We start from the raw sequence: 18406 nt of genomic DNA, 5'->3' as shown, positions 1-18406 counted from the left end.
GTATTTAATAATGCAATTATTTGAAAAAGATTTTAAGACACTTTTGTGAAGATTTACCACGTAAGCAGGGATTCCAGCGGTCAAGCAGCAATGCCCCGGGCGGGGAAATCATTCTATTTAATGAAGCTGTTTTAGACTGCGGCGCTCTCCATCACTGCCCGGCGCAGGGCTCCCCGCAGCCCCCGCCGGCCACCAAACCCCTGTCAAAAGTCAAATATTTTATTTCCTCTCTAAAGTGCCCAGGCTGGGCAGTGACTCCCCAAACGCCTGTGGTCGCAGCTGGGTGCTGGCAGAGCAGAGCAGAAAGAAATAATCCCTTTCTTCCTACAGTCTGAAAATTTCACTTTTTAAAACCCTCCTGATTTTTTTTTTTGTTTTGTGGTTTAGTTTTCTTCATGGATCTGCCTTCATACGATTTTGTGCAAAGAATTTTTCTTGTTCACAGCGTTGTCACTGACACACGGGGAGCTGCTGGAAATTTCAACTTTTAAAATTACCAGCGATAAAGCCATGGCACAATGAGGGATGGAGAGATTTTCCAGGAAGACTCAAATCTATAACTTATACTGAGAGACGCCCTGAAAAGAGGGATTTCAAGCACAAAGCGTTTTCCTACACCCAGAACTGGGCTGAGCAGCTCACACATCATCAGGCACACCTGGGCTCTACATAAAGCCTGTCTGATGGGGATAAAGGGACACGAACAGGAAACATTTCAAACCTGGTGGCAGCACAGATGGGGAGGCATCCCGACGCTCACCGACACATATTGCTGCAACGATTTCATGGATCTCACCCATCACCCGAGAGCTGCACGGCCTCAGCAGCCCCCCTGAACGTCAAACACACGGACCGTTATCCACCCAGAGGTTTTTATTCTTCTCTGGCTAACTGCGCAAAATCTAAATCCGCCTGGTAACTGCTACGATGAGAAGGCAGACCTGGAGCAGAAGTCAGTCATTTCCCTACGCTCTTTCAAAAGTTTGGTTTCTAGTGAAAACCAACCAAACAAAACCAGGTTCCCCTTTCCCCTCTACACCCGCTCACCTCAGCGGGGTTCGTGCAGGTTTTGTTTGCCACAGATTCAGCCCGTGCTGAACAAAAACACTGCCTGCTACCAGGGTTTGAGGAATATTTTAATAAGCAAAATGTCCAGTCCCGATTACAGCTGTAGCCTGCAGTCAGAAGCCACACGACCCTCAGCATTACACAGATCTTGTGCTTTCTTGCAAAGTTCCAGGTAAGGCTACGGTCAAAGCTACAGAGCTCAGTAAGAACATTCAAATTTTTCCATGGTATATATTTTGCCCACAAGCTGTATTTTTAAAAACTTGTCCTGTTGCTCAGGTTTACTTTCATTTTCTTGTATTGCTTTATTTTATTACAAAACTCCACCATCTTCTAAGAAAGTTAAGACCTTTTAATGTCAGTATTTATTTTAAAGCTAGAATACTTCACGTACAATGACATTCCCATTTTTTTCAAATTTAATTACTTTAAACTGCAATAATGACGTCCTAACGAGTAAGTTTACACAGACGTATTCTAAAAAAGCACCTTTCTGTAGAACAGAACTCCGCCCCGTCCCTCGGATCCCCCCACGCCGCTGAGCCAGGTAACCGGAGCATCAGCCTCTGCCCGACCCCAAGCAAAACACTGTCCCGCGACGGCTGCTGCCGGGGGGACAGAGCCAGCTGCTGTGGGACGGGAGCAGGATCAGCGGCCACACAGACCCACATCCCTCAGGGGTGACGCTGCCACGCGGCAAAAAACTCCACTCGAGGCTCCAGCACGACTCTGGCACTTTACGCCTGATCTTAAAGTTAAATGGCCCAGAGTGCTGAAAGCAAAACACATCAGCGCAGCAGCGGGGTTATTTTAAGGCAGTCTGAATGACGGTTATGTGGAAATTCAGCATTTTATTAAGTACCCAGATACACTGAACGCTGCAAAAACGAAGAAGTATTTCTCAGCGCAAAGCCTTTTGCAGAGTTTCCATCCTCACGCTGCTGCAGCCCTAGCTCTTCTTCCGCTTCTTCTTGGGAAGCAGTTGATCATTCTCTGGCACTGGGGGCCAACGTGACTTTCTTTTGTGAACTCTCAGATCCAGAAAATTGCTGCTGAAAAAAAAAAAAAGAAAAGGGAAAAGATGGTTTGGAAGATGCTCTAAACACAGCAGCCACCGAAGGCTGCATTGAAGCGCGGTAAGCAGCGTGCGGGCATGCACAGATGTGTGCGTTACTGCTGATGGTGACGAGGAACACTGCTCTGTCGTCGTGTTCAAAGACAACAGCACCCACAAACCATCCCGGTCACCCCCAGCCTGCAGGGACGGGCCGCGGTGCCTCTTCCCCCAGCACCAGGGACCAGCCTGGAGCAGAAGGAGCAGCAGCCACCTTTCCAATTCCTTGCCCGTAAATGAGCAGAGCCCTTGGTGCTGATGAAGCCACGATGACATTATATCAGAGAAGGTTGACTTCAAACAGTCATCCTCAGCGGCAGAGCCACCGAGGACAGGGACGGTGGGTTTGGTCACAGTTTCCCAAGAAGGAAAGCGCGTGGGACTCCCATCTTTGAACAGACTTGCTCTTCTCATTTATGGACAAAGAATTTTCCACTGGAAAAATCAAAGAAGTGTTTTCTTTTTAGTCATAGAGTTAATTTTAACAACAAAAAAAAAAAGGTTAAACTAGCCACATTTAAATTAAGCCGCTAATTTCCATCATTCAGCCTTGGAGCTCAAAATTCCACATACTGTTGACATGAAAGATATTGCCCATCCATGAATAGCTACCACTAATTAAACATTCCTTAAAACGCACTCTTTTACCATTTGCTGGGATGAATCCATCCTGCATGGACTATTCACTTGGCTTAAGCTGGGAATTCACAACTGAAAATAACAACGGAACACTCAAACGCCAGAGTCCGTGTCTCTGTTGAGTGCTGCAAGATCTCTCCTAAAGAGATTACCAGGAACAGCTCGTATGGCAGAGCTCAGCTCAGCACCACGATGGACACGGAGCTCCTGCGTTTTGTGTAACAAGGCAATTTCCGAGCGCAGGGTCCGTGTCAGTGTAATGCTAATTGCTTATCAAGCCACGAACCTGCAAAGTCTCCAGCGTTTGCCTAATCCTGTGTGCCAGCACCGCACCGAAGCCAACAGAGCCGTTCAGATGGGTGGCTGCTCCCAGGAGCACAAAGATGCTTGTTCAGGATCAGGAACTGAATTTATATTTGAAGGATTCAAACCTTACTCTGTTTCTGAACATCATGATAAAACCACTTGTCTGCCAAGAAAAATCCAGTTGCCAACAGCATGGACTAACAAATAAGTGTGGTTCATCAGGAAAAACAGGCAACGATTCAAGCATAGCTATTCAACTCCAGGAACAGGAGGCAGAGATTACAGAAAAAAAGACTCGGCTGAGATGCCTAACAGGCTGCAACCGCGGAGCCAGGCAGGGCTGCAGGAAACGCGCTCTTCTGAAAGCAGCGAGTCACTGCCACAGGTCGAGCGTCTCCCTAAATGCACCTGGCTGACACCCAGCATCGTGCTGCTGCGGGACCGCTGCTTGGACACTCTCCAGGAGCTAACGATGATTTGGATCGGGTTAGGTGTGTTCTTTGCCCAAAGAAAAGTGAAGTGGTCTATTTTAATAACTACAGAAGAGGGAAGGAGTATTTAACTCCAAACTGTCATACAGTGGAATATTTTAAAAGCAGGTGTAAAAAACGCCTCTCCACTGCACAGCTGAAAAGACACAGTGAACCAGGACAGAAATGAACGTGTTCTGATCTCATATGCTTTCCATATCCCAGAGCTTTCTTTTTAAGAATTAGGGCAATATTCGGGGTCTTCCAAGCCCTGCACAGCACTGCGAGGCGTTTCAGAAGGTCTGAGCGTCTCCCAGCAGAGGAAGGTACTCGGTGGCACTTGGTTTGGTTTACGTTTATTTTAATTAGGATAAGAACATTGTGGTACTCCCAGACCGTGAGCCACTGGTCGCATGGCACAGCGCCATCAATATTAAATACGCAAAACAAATGTACTTGACCTTCTAGAGAAATGTGCAAATGTTAGTGCTTGGCAAGTCACATCCCTTCCCACACCTTACGGTGCGTTTTGTAATGACGAGGTTTGCTTGTCTGGGGACAAGAAGATGCTGACTCCACACTACACAGCCATCTACCCCACCCCAAGCCAGGTACCAATGTGCTGCAGTGACATTTCGAGCTCCCTGCTTCCCTTAGGGATGAAGTGAGCTTGCTTCTCCCAACACCAGGATACACCTTGGGGTAGGCAGGGATCTTGGATTGCAACTGTGCACAACTAATGCCCGATTGCCCCTTTTGTCCCCTTGTCCCCCTTTTTTTTTTAATATTTCCTCCACACAACAAACTCACACAGGAAATCTATCCACCAGGGATCATTTTTGGAATTTCATTAAAAGCTCTCCAGAAAAGCTGCAACTGTATTTAGGAGTGAAACCAAGGGTCCTTCCAGGAAGCACCGCTCACCTTCCCAAAGCCACGCCTCTCTCTACAAGAAGGGCTTGACGATTACCTGCTGTTTTTCCAGTGGCATACTCAACATCAACCTCTGACACCACTGCAATCAACGCCTTATCAGTGCTTCTGGGAAAGCTCCTTAAAATCCATTAGATGATCTAAACACACTTTAAGAGAGTTTCAAGTTACTTCTGTCATTAATCGTGAATTTTAAGAGCTGTCACAATCTACTGGCCACATATATTTATATAATGGTTAATAGAGAAAATAGTGTCATACTCTTTAAAAAGTAGACTAAGAGAATTCAATGCAGTACGGTTCTCATCACGCCCCTACCATCCCCGACCACAGCGGATGCGACATTCAAAGAGAGATCCCAGAGCAGGCCAGTTCCCAGCGCAAGGGCAGACTGCACTCCTTTGGCAGACTCCACCAGTCTACTCACTTGTCAGAGGACGCGGAACACGTCTCAGGTTCTTGCAGATCTCTCAAAATGTCTGAACTGGAGCTGAAGGGGAAAATAAAACAGATGGAAATTATTTTAGCAACATCAACAGCAAAGTAGGGCTCCACTTAGCAAAGGCAGTGGAATCCGTAGATGAGACAAACCTCTCCGCACAGCGCTGGCACCGAGAAGTAATTCCAACCAAGAGCACAGTCCAGCAAGTTCTGGCTCTGCATCACCTAATTTTCCGAGTTATTTCTGGTCTCATTTTCATTATTTAACATATACGACCATTCCCTCTGTTCACGTCTGCGTGTCGGTAGCTCCCATAGCTCTGTACTCACGGACACTGACAACTTCTCTGGAGAGGATTTGCAAGATGCTTCAGTGGGTGTAGTACAACATTCCAAAGAGTAACGGTGCTTACAAAAAAAACCTCAAGGCTTAAGTGGAAACTTACATTGTGACCACAACAACAACAAAAAATTAATCAACATCCAAGAAAAATTCGTCCCATTGAAACGGGTAGTGACAAACGTCCAGGCTGCCAGCACCGCCAGGTAAGCACCAAGCAACGTGGGCTTTGCCAGACCCCGCGGTTACTCAGCACACGAGCGGAGGTGGATCATGTTGAGCTGCCTGAAGCAGGTTTTCCTTGTCAAACCCACCTTCCGAGGAAAAGGCACTGAGGTGAACGAGGATTGAATAAGCCAGACGTGTCACAGCTTCTTTCTTAACCTGCTTGAAAAGATTATTCCATTTTTCATCTTCACACATAATTTTACATTCTAACAGGACAAGGAAAATAAACTACTTTAAGTCAGTATTTATATACTTGCAACAGGGGACACATCAGGTCAAACTCAGGACCGGTGCTGGACAGCTGAGGAGCTTCAACGTAAAGGACTTATGATGAACTACAAATAAATAAGAACAACCACCCTACATCATGAGTTTTATGGCAATAAATTGTCAATCTATTGATAAATAAAATTGTCAGCTATTGATAAACAACTTCTATTGCGCGTTCAGGCTCTGTGATATGAACCTACTGCAAAGTTCTCAAGCACAGGCCAAATCACAGGCTTGCAGAAACCAACCAGCAAGTTGGAAAACATTGTTTTCTGGAAACTATCTGAAAAAGACGCCTGGCAGCTCCAACAGTCTGTACATTATTGCAGAAATTCGATAGCAAACTGTGACACAAACAGTTGGGAGATTTTACTGTAAACCGTGGGCAGCGGTTGGGTTGGATACCAGTTCTCTTGGATTGGCTTTAAAGGTTTTACAACAAAATCAATCCCTGCTTGTTAGATGTCACCAGATGTAAACTGTAAAAACACACAGATATCAGTGCATTTATGTTTGTTCAAAACACATATTAAGGAAAACAGCCCAAAAATCCTCATTCTCACAAGACAAATTCCAGTACAGCAGAGTCTGATAATATGGACAAGCGCTGGGGTTTACAAATGGTATTTCTGCCAAAAAGAAGTTCTAACAAACAACATGTCTCACACCAGAGAGGTTGTCTTTGTACAGACGACCCACGCAGCGATTGACCGGGCACTTTTCAAAGGGGCAGCCCCATCTGCGGTCCCTGGGACAAAGGAGGCTGGAAGCAGCTCCCTGCCCGTCCCAGCCCCAGGACGCCCAGCACAGGTACCCACTCTGCTGCTGGCTTTTTCTAGCTCAGGATCGTTTTTTGCTGGATGAAGACTTCATGTAAACATACAGTAAACAGCACTGCTCACCAAGAACTACAGCTGACCGTCTTCGCGTTATCTCTGTTGGAGAGTCACAAATTAAAAAGCACGAACCGCTTCATACACAACTCCCACATCGAGTCTAACAGCTTGGCTCATTATGTGGTCACAGATTTTTGAGGAGTTCACCAAAACACTTAATATCACAACATATTGCATCACTACAGAGGAGATAATTCAAACAGGAGAAGGAATTTAAACCTGAATAATGTCATCAGGCAGCTGACACGGTTCATGGTGCACAGGAATGATCTGGGCACACCCCGATCATTCCCGGAGAGCCCTCGGGACACAGCATCTAGTTCAGGCAGGCAGCAGAGGGGCGCATTGCTGGGCTGCCCCTGCTCAGCCACCCGTTCCTCCCCTGTCACCCTGGGCTCTCCCGACCACGCACACGCTGTCGGTGGCTCCCGGTGCCCCGGCCAGCCCCAGCACAGCCCGCACTGCGGGTTCCCCCTGCCCATGGCTTAACCCCAGTGCCCCTCCTCAGCCTGGATCTCTCCCAGAGACATCAGCCAGCGTGTCCTCGCAGCAGGGACACAGAGCATCGCTTCTGCCACCTGGACGGGCTCTAAACGGAGCTGGGATCCAGCCTCGGCAACCTCCACATCCGCAGGGCAATGCGGCAGAAAGCACCAGCTCCCAGGACACACGGGAAGACCGGGAATCACTTGCAAACATTTTTTTTTTTAGCTTTTCTGAAATAAATTAATAAGTGGCATGCAACTTATGTAAGGTGGTGGGATTTTTTTTCATCCATTCCCATTTTGTCTCCTCCTGTTGCCTGTTCTCCCCTCTGAAATGAGATAAATCAGATGTTACTGTGGCGATAACTATAGAACCAACAGCATTTCAGGGGAGAAGAACAGCGCCAGAACAGAGAAACCTTTAACACAAGCACATTTAGTCATAAAATGAAAAGAGATACCAAAAATATACACAAAGCACCGGTGCCATATGGAGAAAATTACCGTGAAACAAAATGGATTTACAAGTTCTGCAATTTCAGAAACTATTCAATGGTTCCTCAGAACCTTTCATGAACTGATGAATAAATCTGTCGAATTACAAATGTTACCCAACAGAGTAGTTTTAATATGGAAACAAAGTCACCTGTGTTTTATCCCTGTGCCAACTATCAGTCCCACTGCCGGCAGTAACTGAAGGGGAGCAGGCACAGCCCAAGCCCCGCACGAGCGCTGGGGTGGAGGCGAGGAAGCCCTGGACACAGTCCATGGAAGGAAGAAAGTCGCTGTATCTTCCCGATCGCTCCTCAAAGCATGAGCTAAACAGGGCAACATCTGGGTAACGCCACGGTCTGCTGGGTCCGCTACAGCCCGCTGTGCTCCTCGCTTCCCAGCTCGCCTCTTCTCATCGCCTGGGCCCAGGCAAACGGTTAAATTTCTTATTTCAGCACCAGATCTATTATGAAATGTTCAAATGAAAAACATGGCAAAACACACCATAAAAGCAATGGTGGATGGGGAAAGTTTGGAAGTCCAGCATTTTTTTTTTTTACTCTTAAAATTATAAGTCCATCAAAAACTCCTTTTCAGTACACAAACTGGATGCCAAGCAATAAGTTATTATCATAATTCTAAATCTTACCCCCATGTTCCAGTTACAGTTTTTTAAAAAAGGGAGTGGGGAGGACAAGGGGCTATTTGTGTGCTTCCAGTCCCCTCAAACAGAAAAAGAACAGGTTTGGTGCCTGAACATGACGTACTGCCTTGCCTTGAAAAATGTAACGTTATTATCGTTTATCATCAACTGTGTTTGTCACAAGCAAAACAATAAAAGTGAAAAAATTTGGCTAACAGGCAGAACAATAATGCAAGCTCTTAATTTACATGCGTAATTCATAGCTTATGCCTACCAAATTGTTGTAAAACTGAGCACAAGATGTCCTAGAGTGAGTTACCACCGCAGCCCATACGGGCAGACGCGAACGGGCGATCAGCTCCAGAGTAATCAGAGCCCCTGGCGAACCACATCAACTCTTATGCTGTAATTGCACTGAGAAACGAGGATTTATGTACGTGACTGTACAAACCCAAGCTGCAGGTTATAAGCTTTCCAGCTGTAGCTAAAAACTCCTTTGTTTCAGAATTTCTTAAAACAATCCGTTGTTCCAAGCCAGTCACTCAATGAAATTGTTCTCTGCATCTAGTCTCTCTTAAATATCAATTTTATTATTTTTTTTTTTTTTTTACAAAGACTGAGAATTGTTTGATTTGGAGTTGAAGTAATTATCAACCTTTTTTCCACATGCAGGGGAAAAAAACCAAACCTCCTTAAATATGCCAGACAGTTGAAAATTATCAAAAACCATTTTCAACTAAGCAAAAGAAATTTTGACCACCAACAGAACTCATATTTTAAAATAATTCTTTTTCTTCCCCTAAAGAAACCTCCTAAGCTCCTCTCACCATTGAACGAATTCACTTGAACTGAAGAAAATGCCTTAAATAAAAAAGAAACAGCTATCTCATTGTGTATGTTGTTTCTGTAAATTTTAGCCCTGGGGGCCCAAAGAGATCACAGAATTTAGAAGAGTTTTGTTCATTTCCTCAGTATTTTCTGCCTTTTCAATACCCCCAGACAGGTGCCTATACCGGGGCCAGACCAAACCCCATCTTCAGCCTTTACTCAGACTCCCAATCCAAGGCAATTTCCCACAAGAGGTTTTCTGTCTTTTTCTTTCATAAAGGCCATTATTCTATCCTGAGATTTTACATATCAGCTCCGGGTGAGCAAATTTTTGTAACCAAACCATTAAAGTCCTGAACCTGAACGGCTCGGGCTGGCACAGGCTGGCAGCCAAGGGGACGGGAGGTTCCATCTCCTGGGCTGACGGCTCCAGGTTGAACCAAGCACGGCTCCAGCGGCTCGTGCAACGCCCCATCTCTCACTTTTCTGCAGGATTAGTTTCTTCTGAGCACTTACAGACATCAACCAAGAGTAAACTGTTCCTTTCCTGACCATCATTTGGATTTGACCTCCACCCCCCACCCCTCCTTTTCTTTTTTTTAATAAACACACCACCTCAAAACAGAGAGAAAAAAGCTGACGTAAGTGCGAATAACGTGTCTGGTTCTAAAAATGAAAGGAGCAAGTGTCTCTTTGAATTTGTTTATTTTAAGGCAGATTAAGTTCCTTCTTGGCTTCACGGTGAACAGCCAGTGTCCGTTAACACACAGCAAGACAGACCGATGATGTACTTGGCTCTGGCACGTGCACTGCACATTTTTTTCCTCCACGCTGGCACAAGAAATGAGCTACAGCCTGTCTCGTTTTACCAATGTCATTTGAAGGTGAATGCCCCACCACAAGGAGTGAGGAAAACAGTTCTCTCCACCGTGCAGTCTTTCTTCCACCTGGGCTTGCCTGCAAAAAGTCCTAGGAGCTTGCTGCCGGAGTCCCGTGTGACGCCCAAGATCCACTGTTCAGCACAAAGTCTTCTTGGGCTTCCCAGTGCCCCCCTTCAGCCCACGCACCCCCGGCACCACAGCACGGCTTCATCTTCCCAGCTTTGGGTGATGGCAGGTTTGCCAGCCCTGGACTGCGCCAGGACTCCCCGGAGGCTCTCGCCTGTGCTAACCCTCAGCTGGGTTCCCCTGTCCCATGGTTTGTCTTGACTCTGTCCAGGCTCGCTTGGTTTTCAGCGGCCTCCTCTGCAGCTCAAGAGCATGTCCTTGAGGTTCTGCCTTCAGAAAAGGAAAAGATCTGCTGGATGTAGCTTGACTCCTTTCCTTAGGAGCCTGGCAGCAGCTGGGAGACCGTGCAGGCTGAAGCGCCAGAGAACACTCCAGTTCTCAGGGTTCACAGAGGGACAGACCCCACGGCTCTAGATTAGGGACTGACGTCCTTCTGGATCCACGCCACGTGTAACCACTGTCCCCCGCACACCTCTGAGGCTGTCAGCTGTTCCTGTTTGAAGTGGCTTCTCCGGGACTCTGTCCATCACACCTCCATTCTCAGCCATTCGTTACAGCTCAGTTTTTGGGAGAAAGGTATGAATCAACAACATAGCAGAGAAGTGTCATCATCCTTCCACAACGAACCCCCATTTGAGGCCAGAAGTCAGACCAAACGCTCCTATCTAACACTGCAATATATTTCATCTCTGAGCCAAAGTAATTCAAGATTTATGAAGCCAAGAGTGCGATAAAGAACTGAAAAAGGCAGTTAATCCCCCGACCAATGCATTTTCATACACTGTTCTCATGTGACAGTGATGGCCAGCCTCGGGATCAGGACAACGCTTCCTTCAAACTCGGACTGAAGCAACTGCCAGGAAGAGCTTACACAGCTTTTTCAGCCGTTCCGTCCTGCCAGCGGTCTCGATGACAAACTGGTGTCTGCGGAGAGGTTTGCAGAGGATTGCTGCCATCCAGCGAACTCCAGGGTACCCAGAGCACAGCTCCCTGTCTCCACCTCCTCTTCACCCGAGGAACCAAAGCCCAAATTCGGCAGAGCACATAAATCCAAGGATAACTGACCAGCTAAATCCCGATCTTAGATCCTGATCAATAGCTCCTAAACTTAACACCAGAAAGCCCCACTCATTGCAGATGAAGCCTGAATTCACGTTTGGGCACGCATCTCAGCTGGCAGGCGCTGCAGTCACTCCGTGCATTCCAGCAGCAGGGAGATTTATACGAGCTGCGGATACAGCACTTCTCCACCGGGATTTCAAAATCCAGAGTCTTCCAGTGTACACCTTCATACCTCAGATATGACCAGCAGTATGTACTGCCTACGGCTGCAAGTCCTTGCCTCTCATCATCAAGATCTGACATTTTCTTCTACCATGAGGTTTTAAAGAGAAACCATTTGTTTAAAAAAATGAATATTATCCCCATTATATAAAATACTTTTAATTGAATAGTTCCTCTACATAGTTCATTAACATTATCATTGTCCCACCTACTTTCTTTTCTGTTTTTCTATTGTTTCAGTAGTTGCATAAACTTTGGCGTCAGTCCCAGCAAGTGAAAGAACGCAGTGGGACTATTTGTATGGAGCACTAAAGTTCTATGAAAGCTTTATGTATGACTTCATAGCTTTGAAAAACTACCCTTTAAAAGTCATGGCTTTGTCCTGGTGATTATCTGTCACACACATTTTTCTCTCTTGGTGGGATCATCAATTTATGAAAAAACTCAACATGTTTGGGACAAAGCTATAACCTCCATGCATGGCCTGTATCTTTCTCCCAGCAGGTGTAAAATTTTAATTTTCTCAATTAAAGTATAAACTTTTGAATAATATCAGTACATCAGTGATTACTGTATAATGTACAAATTTCTAAAACTGACCGACTCCTCCCTTAGCAAATACTGATATCAGATTGACAAAAGGCAGCTCTGGTGAAGGAAAAAACACAAGAATCATCCATTTACTTGCAGCATCCTTTTCAGAGCAAACCTTTCACCTCTCTGACTTCAAGATTGTTTTGTTATATTCTATACGCTGCTCAAAAGCCCTAAATTTCTTTTAATCCATTATAACATCAGCCCTCCATTTAGAAGTGCTCTCTTCATAAAAACACAGCATGCAGATTTCGACTTCCAAACATATTTCAAGTTTTGACATTTCAATGTGAAAACCATTTACCCTTGTCAAAGGATATCCTCTTATTATCAGAAATAAAATGCGAGCCTCAGAAAATCATTACTTGGTACAATAGCACAATGCTACCTAAACCCTCCAAATCTAAATTGCTCTTTTTGATTTGTGCTATATTTATTTCACTACACTTAACAAAACAGTAACCCTATGGTAACCAGAGAGGGACACAATGCATCGCTCTTTCATGCGGTTTATATGCCTACACCTGCTTTTTACAGCCCCTGGAAATCTTGCCACAATTCAGGTCCGTTTTGCTCACACCAGCAGTGTGTAAGCAGTGTACTGGGAGCGTGAGCCGCGGCTACCACCCAGAGGTCTGCAGCCCAGAGCTGGTCTGTGGACACAGCAGAACCCTGCAGGTCTCCAAGGGCCAAGGAAAGACCCGGGTACTGCCCTGGGACATCAGACCTGCTGGTTTTACAGAGCAGCTGTCGGGAACAGAAACAGGAAAGATGAAAAGCACATTTACCTCTTTTTCATGAGCGTTCCACCACACTGGTATTTGCAGGGGGGATGATCCCTGTATCCTTTGGTTTTTTTCCCAGAAAACACAGAGAAACTCACTGGGAAGTTCTTCAGAAAGGGGCGGTCTGGCAAGGGGAACACCCTGCGCCCAGGCGAAAGGGGCTTCCACGCATCACAAGGCACTGGGTGTCAGTTCAGCTAAGCTTTCACTGCCTTACTGCTGTTTTCACCTCTTTGTCAGAGTATAAAACCACATATAAAGCCACAGTAACATCATGGGAAACAACAAACAACCAAACCAACCAAACAAAAAACCAAACACCCACCGCTTTGCTGAACTTCTCATCCAGTGCAGCAGCTAGTTTTTAAGGTTGAGCAAACTGCCCTGTACTTAACTTAAAAAAACCAAACCACACCACACACACAAACCTGGGGATAGGCACGAAGCAGGAAAACAAAGAGAAAATCCCAGAATGATTCTGGAAACACAATTCAGTGCAGACTAGTAATTCTGTTCCTGTTCCACAGGAGCTGGATGTCAGAGTAAGCCACAGGGAGCTATTAAGCATGATTGTTTTAAAAGAAGGTCCAAATATCTGTGATGCACACCCACTGGTCTGTGCAACTGAGAGATTGTGTGCTTGATTCAAGCAGCCTACGGAAATATTTCATTTGGAGAGAGTGAATGCGTAAGAAGGAGGAACAAACAACTCTGCCTTGAGTGAGACATAACACAAACAAACACTTTCCAGCAAAACCTGCCAACTGGCTTCATGCGGGCACATTCAGATCATTAGGAACTGCCACATGCTAATATCCGTTAGCAAACTTCTTACAGTCTCTTAGACAGATTTTCATCCAGATTTTAAGTTGATATATATATTTTTGTATACAAAAGCCTGCAGACAGAAAAAGGTAAAGAATACAAATGTAACTTCCGCATCAAAGGCCATGGGGTGAATCACTCATAATATCATTCACGCACCAAACTGGCAGTGAAACAGAGGTTTAATGATACTTTGGATGATTTCTATCTCCCAAGAACTCACTCTGTAAGATTAAAATTCCAAATTTTCCAAGGTCCTTAATGCCCAAAGGTTAATTTGCAATTTAAAAAAAACCCCAAAGTAAAATAGGGAAGAACAGGAACACCTCATTCAAATTCTGGATGAAGAGCCAAGCTGAAGGCATTTATTTTGTGGAACTAAAAAAAATAACAATCAGAGCTCTAGGGCAACCACACCAGCGGGCACAGTGAGGACGAAGCAGCTCCATCCATCATCCGCGCACCTGTCAAACGCGGCATCTCCTGTGGATCTGCAAGAGCTGGCCTCGCGTTAGCCCTGGGGGAGAGCTTCTGCCGGGGATCCTGCCCACGCCGAACGGCAGGCTCCTGCTGCCCGTCAGCAGCGGAACAGCCACGGCCCAAGCTGCAGACTGGAAAGCGCAGACTCCAGGCACATAAAACCAGCCTGTGGAACAAAGCCACAGGGCCAGTTTCTTTAAGTGAGCGCCGCAGAGTCATTTTCCCTGGCTCATTTCACCTTTCATTACAGGTCCTGAGCAGAGCACCTTCGAGAAGGAGAGGCGGTCACAACCCAGAACACCGCAAGAGCCTTTCAGGGTGCTTCTCCTCCGCCAGGGCTTCATTCTTGCTCCGTTTCTCAAAGGGCTTCAGTGCTGGAAACAAGAAAGACTCTGCCTGGGGATTGCAAGGCAACCCTGCACAGCCAGGCACTGCACGCTGCCAAGGGCGGGACACAAAGATGCTGTGACGTGTGGTGTCCACTGCTCGGTCCTGACAACTCACCGCTCAGCGTGCTGCTTCACACAGTTAATTCTGAAGCCCTTAACTCTTCTAAGATTTAAGAGGAGAGGCTGAGAAAGCTGGGACTGTTTTGGAAGAGAAGGCTCAGGGGAATCTTATCAAAGTGCAGCAATACCCGACGGGAGGGAGCAAAGATGACAGTCTATTCTCAGCAGCATCCTGCGAGAGAACAAGAGACAACAGCACAGACCAAAACACAGGAAATTCCCTCAAAACATCATAAAAAGCTTTTGGTACTATGGGGGCAGTCAAACGCCGTGGCAGGTTGCCCAGAGTGGGTATGGGGTCTCCATCCCTGGAGATACTGAGGTCTCCCTATGGAGCCTCCATCCCTGGCGATACGCACACCTGAGAGGACAAGTCCCTGCGCAGGGCTGGGCCATCTCCAGAGGGTCGCCTAGCCTCCGCCATTCAGTGCGTCCTACCAACATCTGCGGATCTGCTCTGAAGACCACAGACCTGAAAATAAGTTACTCGAATATCGGGTATTACAATGTGCAAGTGTCTTCAAGAGTCCAGGGCACTGGACCCTCTTTTAAAAGGGAAGAAATTACCGAGGCAACAGTTACCTGCATCACAGGGAAGGAAAACCTATCATCACGTGCCTGACATCCTGGGAAAGTGAGATAAAGCTAGGACATCAGTAATCTTAATGGGTTTGATACACATTAAACAGCAAATAAATGATATGCTACCGTTATCAATCTTACAGCAACAACGCAGGCAGAAAAACACACACAGTAAAGAGGGGAAAGGCCCACGGGAGGGGAACATCTTTAGTGGGGTATAACACAAGTTTGAAGCCAAACTGGAATGTAATGACACTCTGACACAGCAACAAAGACCCCTTCTGCCTCCATATAAGCAATCTGCCCAGCCAGCATATTGCTGTTTACAGACAAATATTCACTACACGCTCCCATTTAGTTCAAGGAATGGAAACGGCAGCAAAACCCAACCATATAAAACAAAGACATTTAACATTCAATGCCCTCTGCTTCCCCGAGTTGATCTCCTCTTTCCTATGTCTTCCTGGGCTTTAATCTACCGTTTAATATCTGCCTCTGTGAGAGGCAACATCTTTAATCCCCATGCTGACTTTTAAAAACTCTTTGTGAAGCAAAATGTATTCAGAAAAAATTGTTTCTGTTAAACTTTTCAACAACTAAATTGTTCTTTTAATAAACGATGATGGAGCCAAGTACTATATCACTCTTAGTATTTGCAGAACAAGGAGGAAGAGGCACATACTATGGGTGTAGTGGGTGGGAAACTAAGAAATGTTACTCCTAGCTCAGCTGTTGACCTTCAGCTACTTCCCCTGATTATCTCCCACTTCTAAACATCGGAACCTTCTTCTTCCCAGTAATGCAGACCTGCGAAGGGTGCCTTCTCCTCTCACTTCTGTTATCAACAAGATAGCAAGATTATTATCAAGATTAGCTTTCTTACTTTTAGACACGTATCAAAAACCAATTATTTGGTATTTGTTTTCAATGACTTCTTCCCCTTTCCTCCAGAAACCGGGTCCGCAGCAGCCAGTATTGCAAAAGGATGTTTATTGAAGTATTCATTGTCATTCTCTTTGATGATTGATGAAGTAGATAGCAAGTTATGATCTATGAAGTAAATATCGTAAACAGAGACAAACGCTACCCTCAAAAACTAGGCAGATCTTACCAGCAATAACAGCTGAGTCTCCAATAAAATTATCACTGAGCTATCAAAAGCATAAAATCTTACATTATTTATACAGCTTTCCTTGATCCTTCATTTTCTGAAACCCAGTAAGGCAGTTTCAGGAAGCAAAACTAAATGCAAGAAGAAAGAAAAGTGAATGGCCGTCAGGACTTCAAGGCTCAGTGGCATTCTACCACTGACAGCAAATACTGGGTCACTTAAACTCTATTTCTTACAGCAACCCTCAACGTAAAGAACTATTAAAAGCCTTAGGCTATACCAATTTGTGGAATTCTCTAAGTAAAAGCTCAAACAGAAGGGAAGATGATGCAGTGGAAGAGAAACACCAAACACTCTCCTGGTTCCACAGACATTCCACTCACGATTTCTGTATCAGAAGGAACATTTACACTATCATTCCTCTATCAAGTCATTACAAAACTATTCAGTGAATTCTAAATGCATTCCAGCTCCATCCCTCGAGCAACACAAGAGCCAGAAACACAGAGAAGAATGATCAGTAACCACAGCTTAGGAACCCCTCCTGTGAAGCAGGACATAGACATTGCTCGAGGTTTCTGGCAAAGTTTTTCCATGTTCGGGCTAATCTAGTACAAACCAGGGAGAAGAGACTCCTCTTCACTGACCTGCTTGTTGATCCCGATGAGAGTGAAAATGCAGGAGAAATGGATCTCTGGCTTTCCTCTGAGGAATGAGGTTCACTTCTCTTGCTCTCGGGAGGTTCTGGTTTGAGTATCTGGGCTTTTCCGGGGACGACAGTTGTGTGATGCTCTTCCCTTTGTTCTACCAAGAAGAAACGTAGAAATTAGCAAGAATGACAAAGCAAAATACCATTGTTTAAATTTTTGCAGCTTGGAGATAGATTTGAAGAATAATCCAAGTTTTAAAATATTTAAATACTAACACCCCATTCCCACATATTTTCTTCCTGAAACTCTCACCGTTTCAAAGGTTTTATTTCTTTTCCTGTGTAGTCAAAAAAACCCCACCCTCTAAGAACCAGAGACTGAAACAGGAACATTTCGTTGTTATGAGTGTCAAATACAAACAAGGAGAGAAATAAAGGGCAGGGATATTTGTCACATTTCATGAGATGAAGCTTTATTTCAGAAATCAGCAAACACTAGCTCTTCTCTGCTTCTTGCTACCAAGTCACTTCATCCACTGCATGAGACAGCTTGATAGCTCTCACGTTTTACAGATCAAGTTAACAGGCTTGTTTCAATAAGAGAAGCATTGTGATTTATTTCCTTATACATCTAAGACAATGTCAATCTAGATAATTTACATTTCCAATAGGAAAAATCATTTCTAGGCAACACATCTCAAACACAAATTGTAAAACCATTCCATTATTTTTGTGTCAAACGTTTTTATCTATAAAAAGATGAACAGTTCTCTGAAAAGATACCTTCCATTTCTCTAAAGAGAAGGAAATAGACTAGAAAGTATGGTGTGTAAAGATAAACCACTCTTATGCCATACCCACAAATATTTTCAAGTGAGTTATTTAACTGGAAAGTTGCACAGGACACTGGAACCATACAGAGACTCGTCTCATTAACGATCTTTGTCATGGCCGTGCCCAGACGTGTTCTGTCCACCCCCAGGAACTGAGCTATATTCCTGCTCAAACCACTTTGACTTTTCTACCCCTCCAGAAATGGTTTTGACAGAAATGGCCAAACAGAACTATAATTAGAGCCTGGAAGAGCGATACACCCTTTGAATTCAGCTACAGTTTGCCCTTTCCCTTCCGCTAAAATGCATAATTAAATAGCAGGAGCACATTTTTGTCTGTTGAAAACAACCGTCAGATTACGGTGAGTCAGTTGTCCAGCTAATGAAAAGTAACTCTGAAATTAACAGGTTAAAAATAGCAAAGACCAATAACATGCAATAATGCAACCCAGAAGAGGTGTAACACAAATATCCAACTCTTATGGTGCTTCCCCTTGGGCAAAACAAAAACCTGTGTTCAAAAGTTATAAAATAGAAAGACTGAAATCCAACATTTTAAGTTTAAAGATGCAAAACAAGGCAACATAAATCAGG

At 45.0% G+C, this 18406-nt stretch overlaps 1 protein-coding gene across 1 annotated transcript in view; it reads right to left on the bottom strand.

Moving 5' to 3' along the window:
- Positions 1-2017: 2017 nt before the first annotated feature.
- The window catches only part of RAD18 (RAD18 E3 ubiquitin protein ligase), a 40433-nt gene continuing 24044 nt past the window's right edge, over positions 2018-18406 (bottom strand). Inside the window, exons 10-12 of the mRNA XM_010083913.1 lie at positions 16978-17134; positions 4958-5020; positions 2018-2117 (exon numbers count right to left, since the gene is read on the bottom strand). Coding sequence (XP_010082215.1) covers positions 2018-2117; positions 4958-5020; positions 16978-17134 — 320 coding nt within the window. The remainder of the gene's footprint in view (positions 2118-4957; positions 5021-16977; positions 17135-18406) is intronic.

This window comes from Pterocles gutturalis, unplaced genomic scaffold (assembly GCF_000699245.1).
Source record: "Pterocles gutturalis isolate BGI_N339 unplaced genomic scaffold, ASM69924v1 scaffold15910, whole genome shotgun sequence".
NCBI classification, from domain to species: domain Eukaryota; kingdom Metazoa; phylum Chordata; class Aves; order Pterocliformes; family Pteroclidae; genus Pterocles; species Pterocles gutturalis.
Note: the sequence above shows the minus strand (reverse complement) of the source record. Positions and strands in the feature narration are given on the sequence as shown.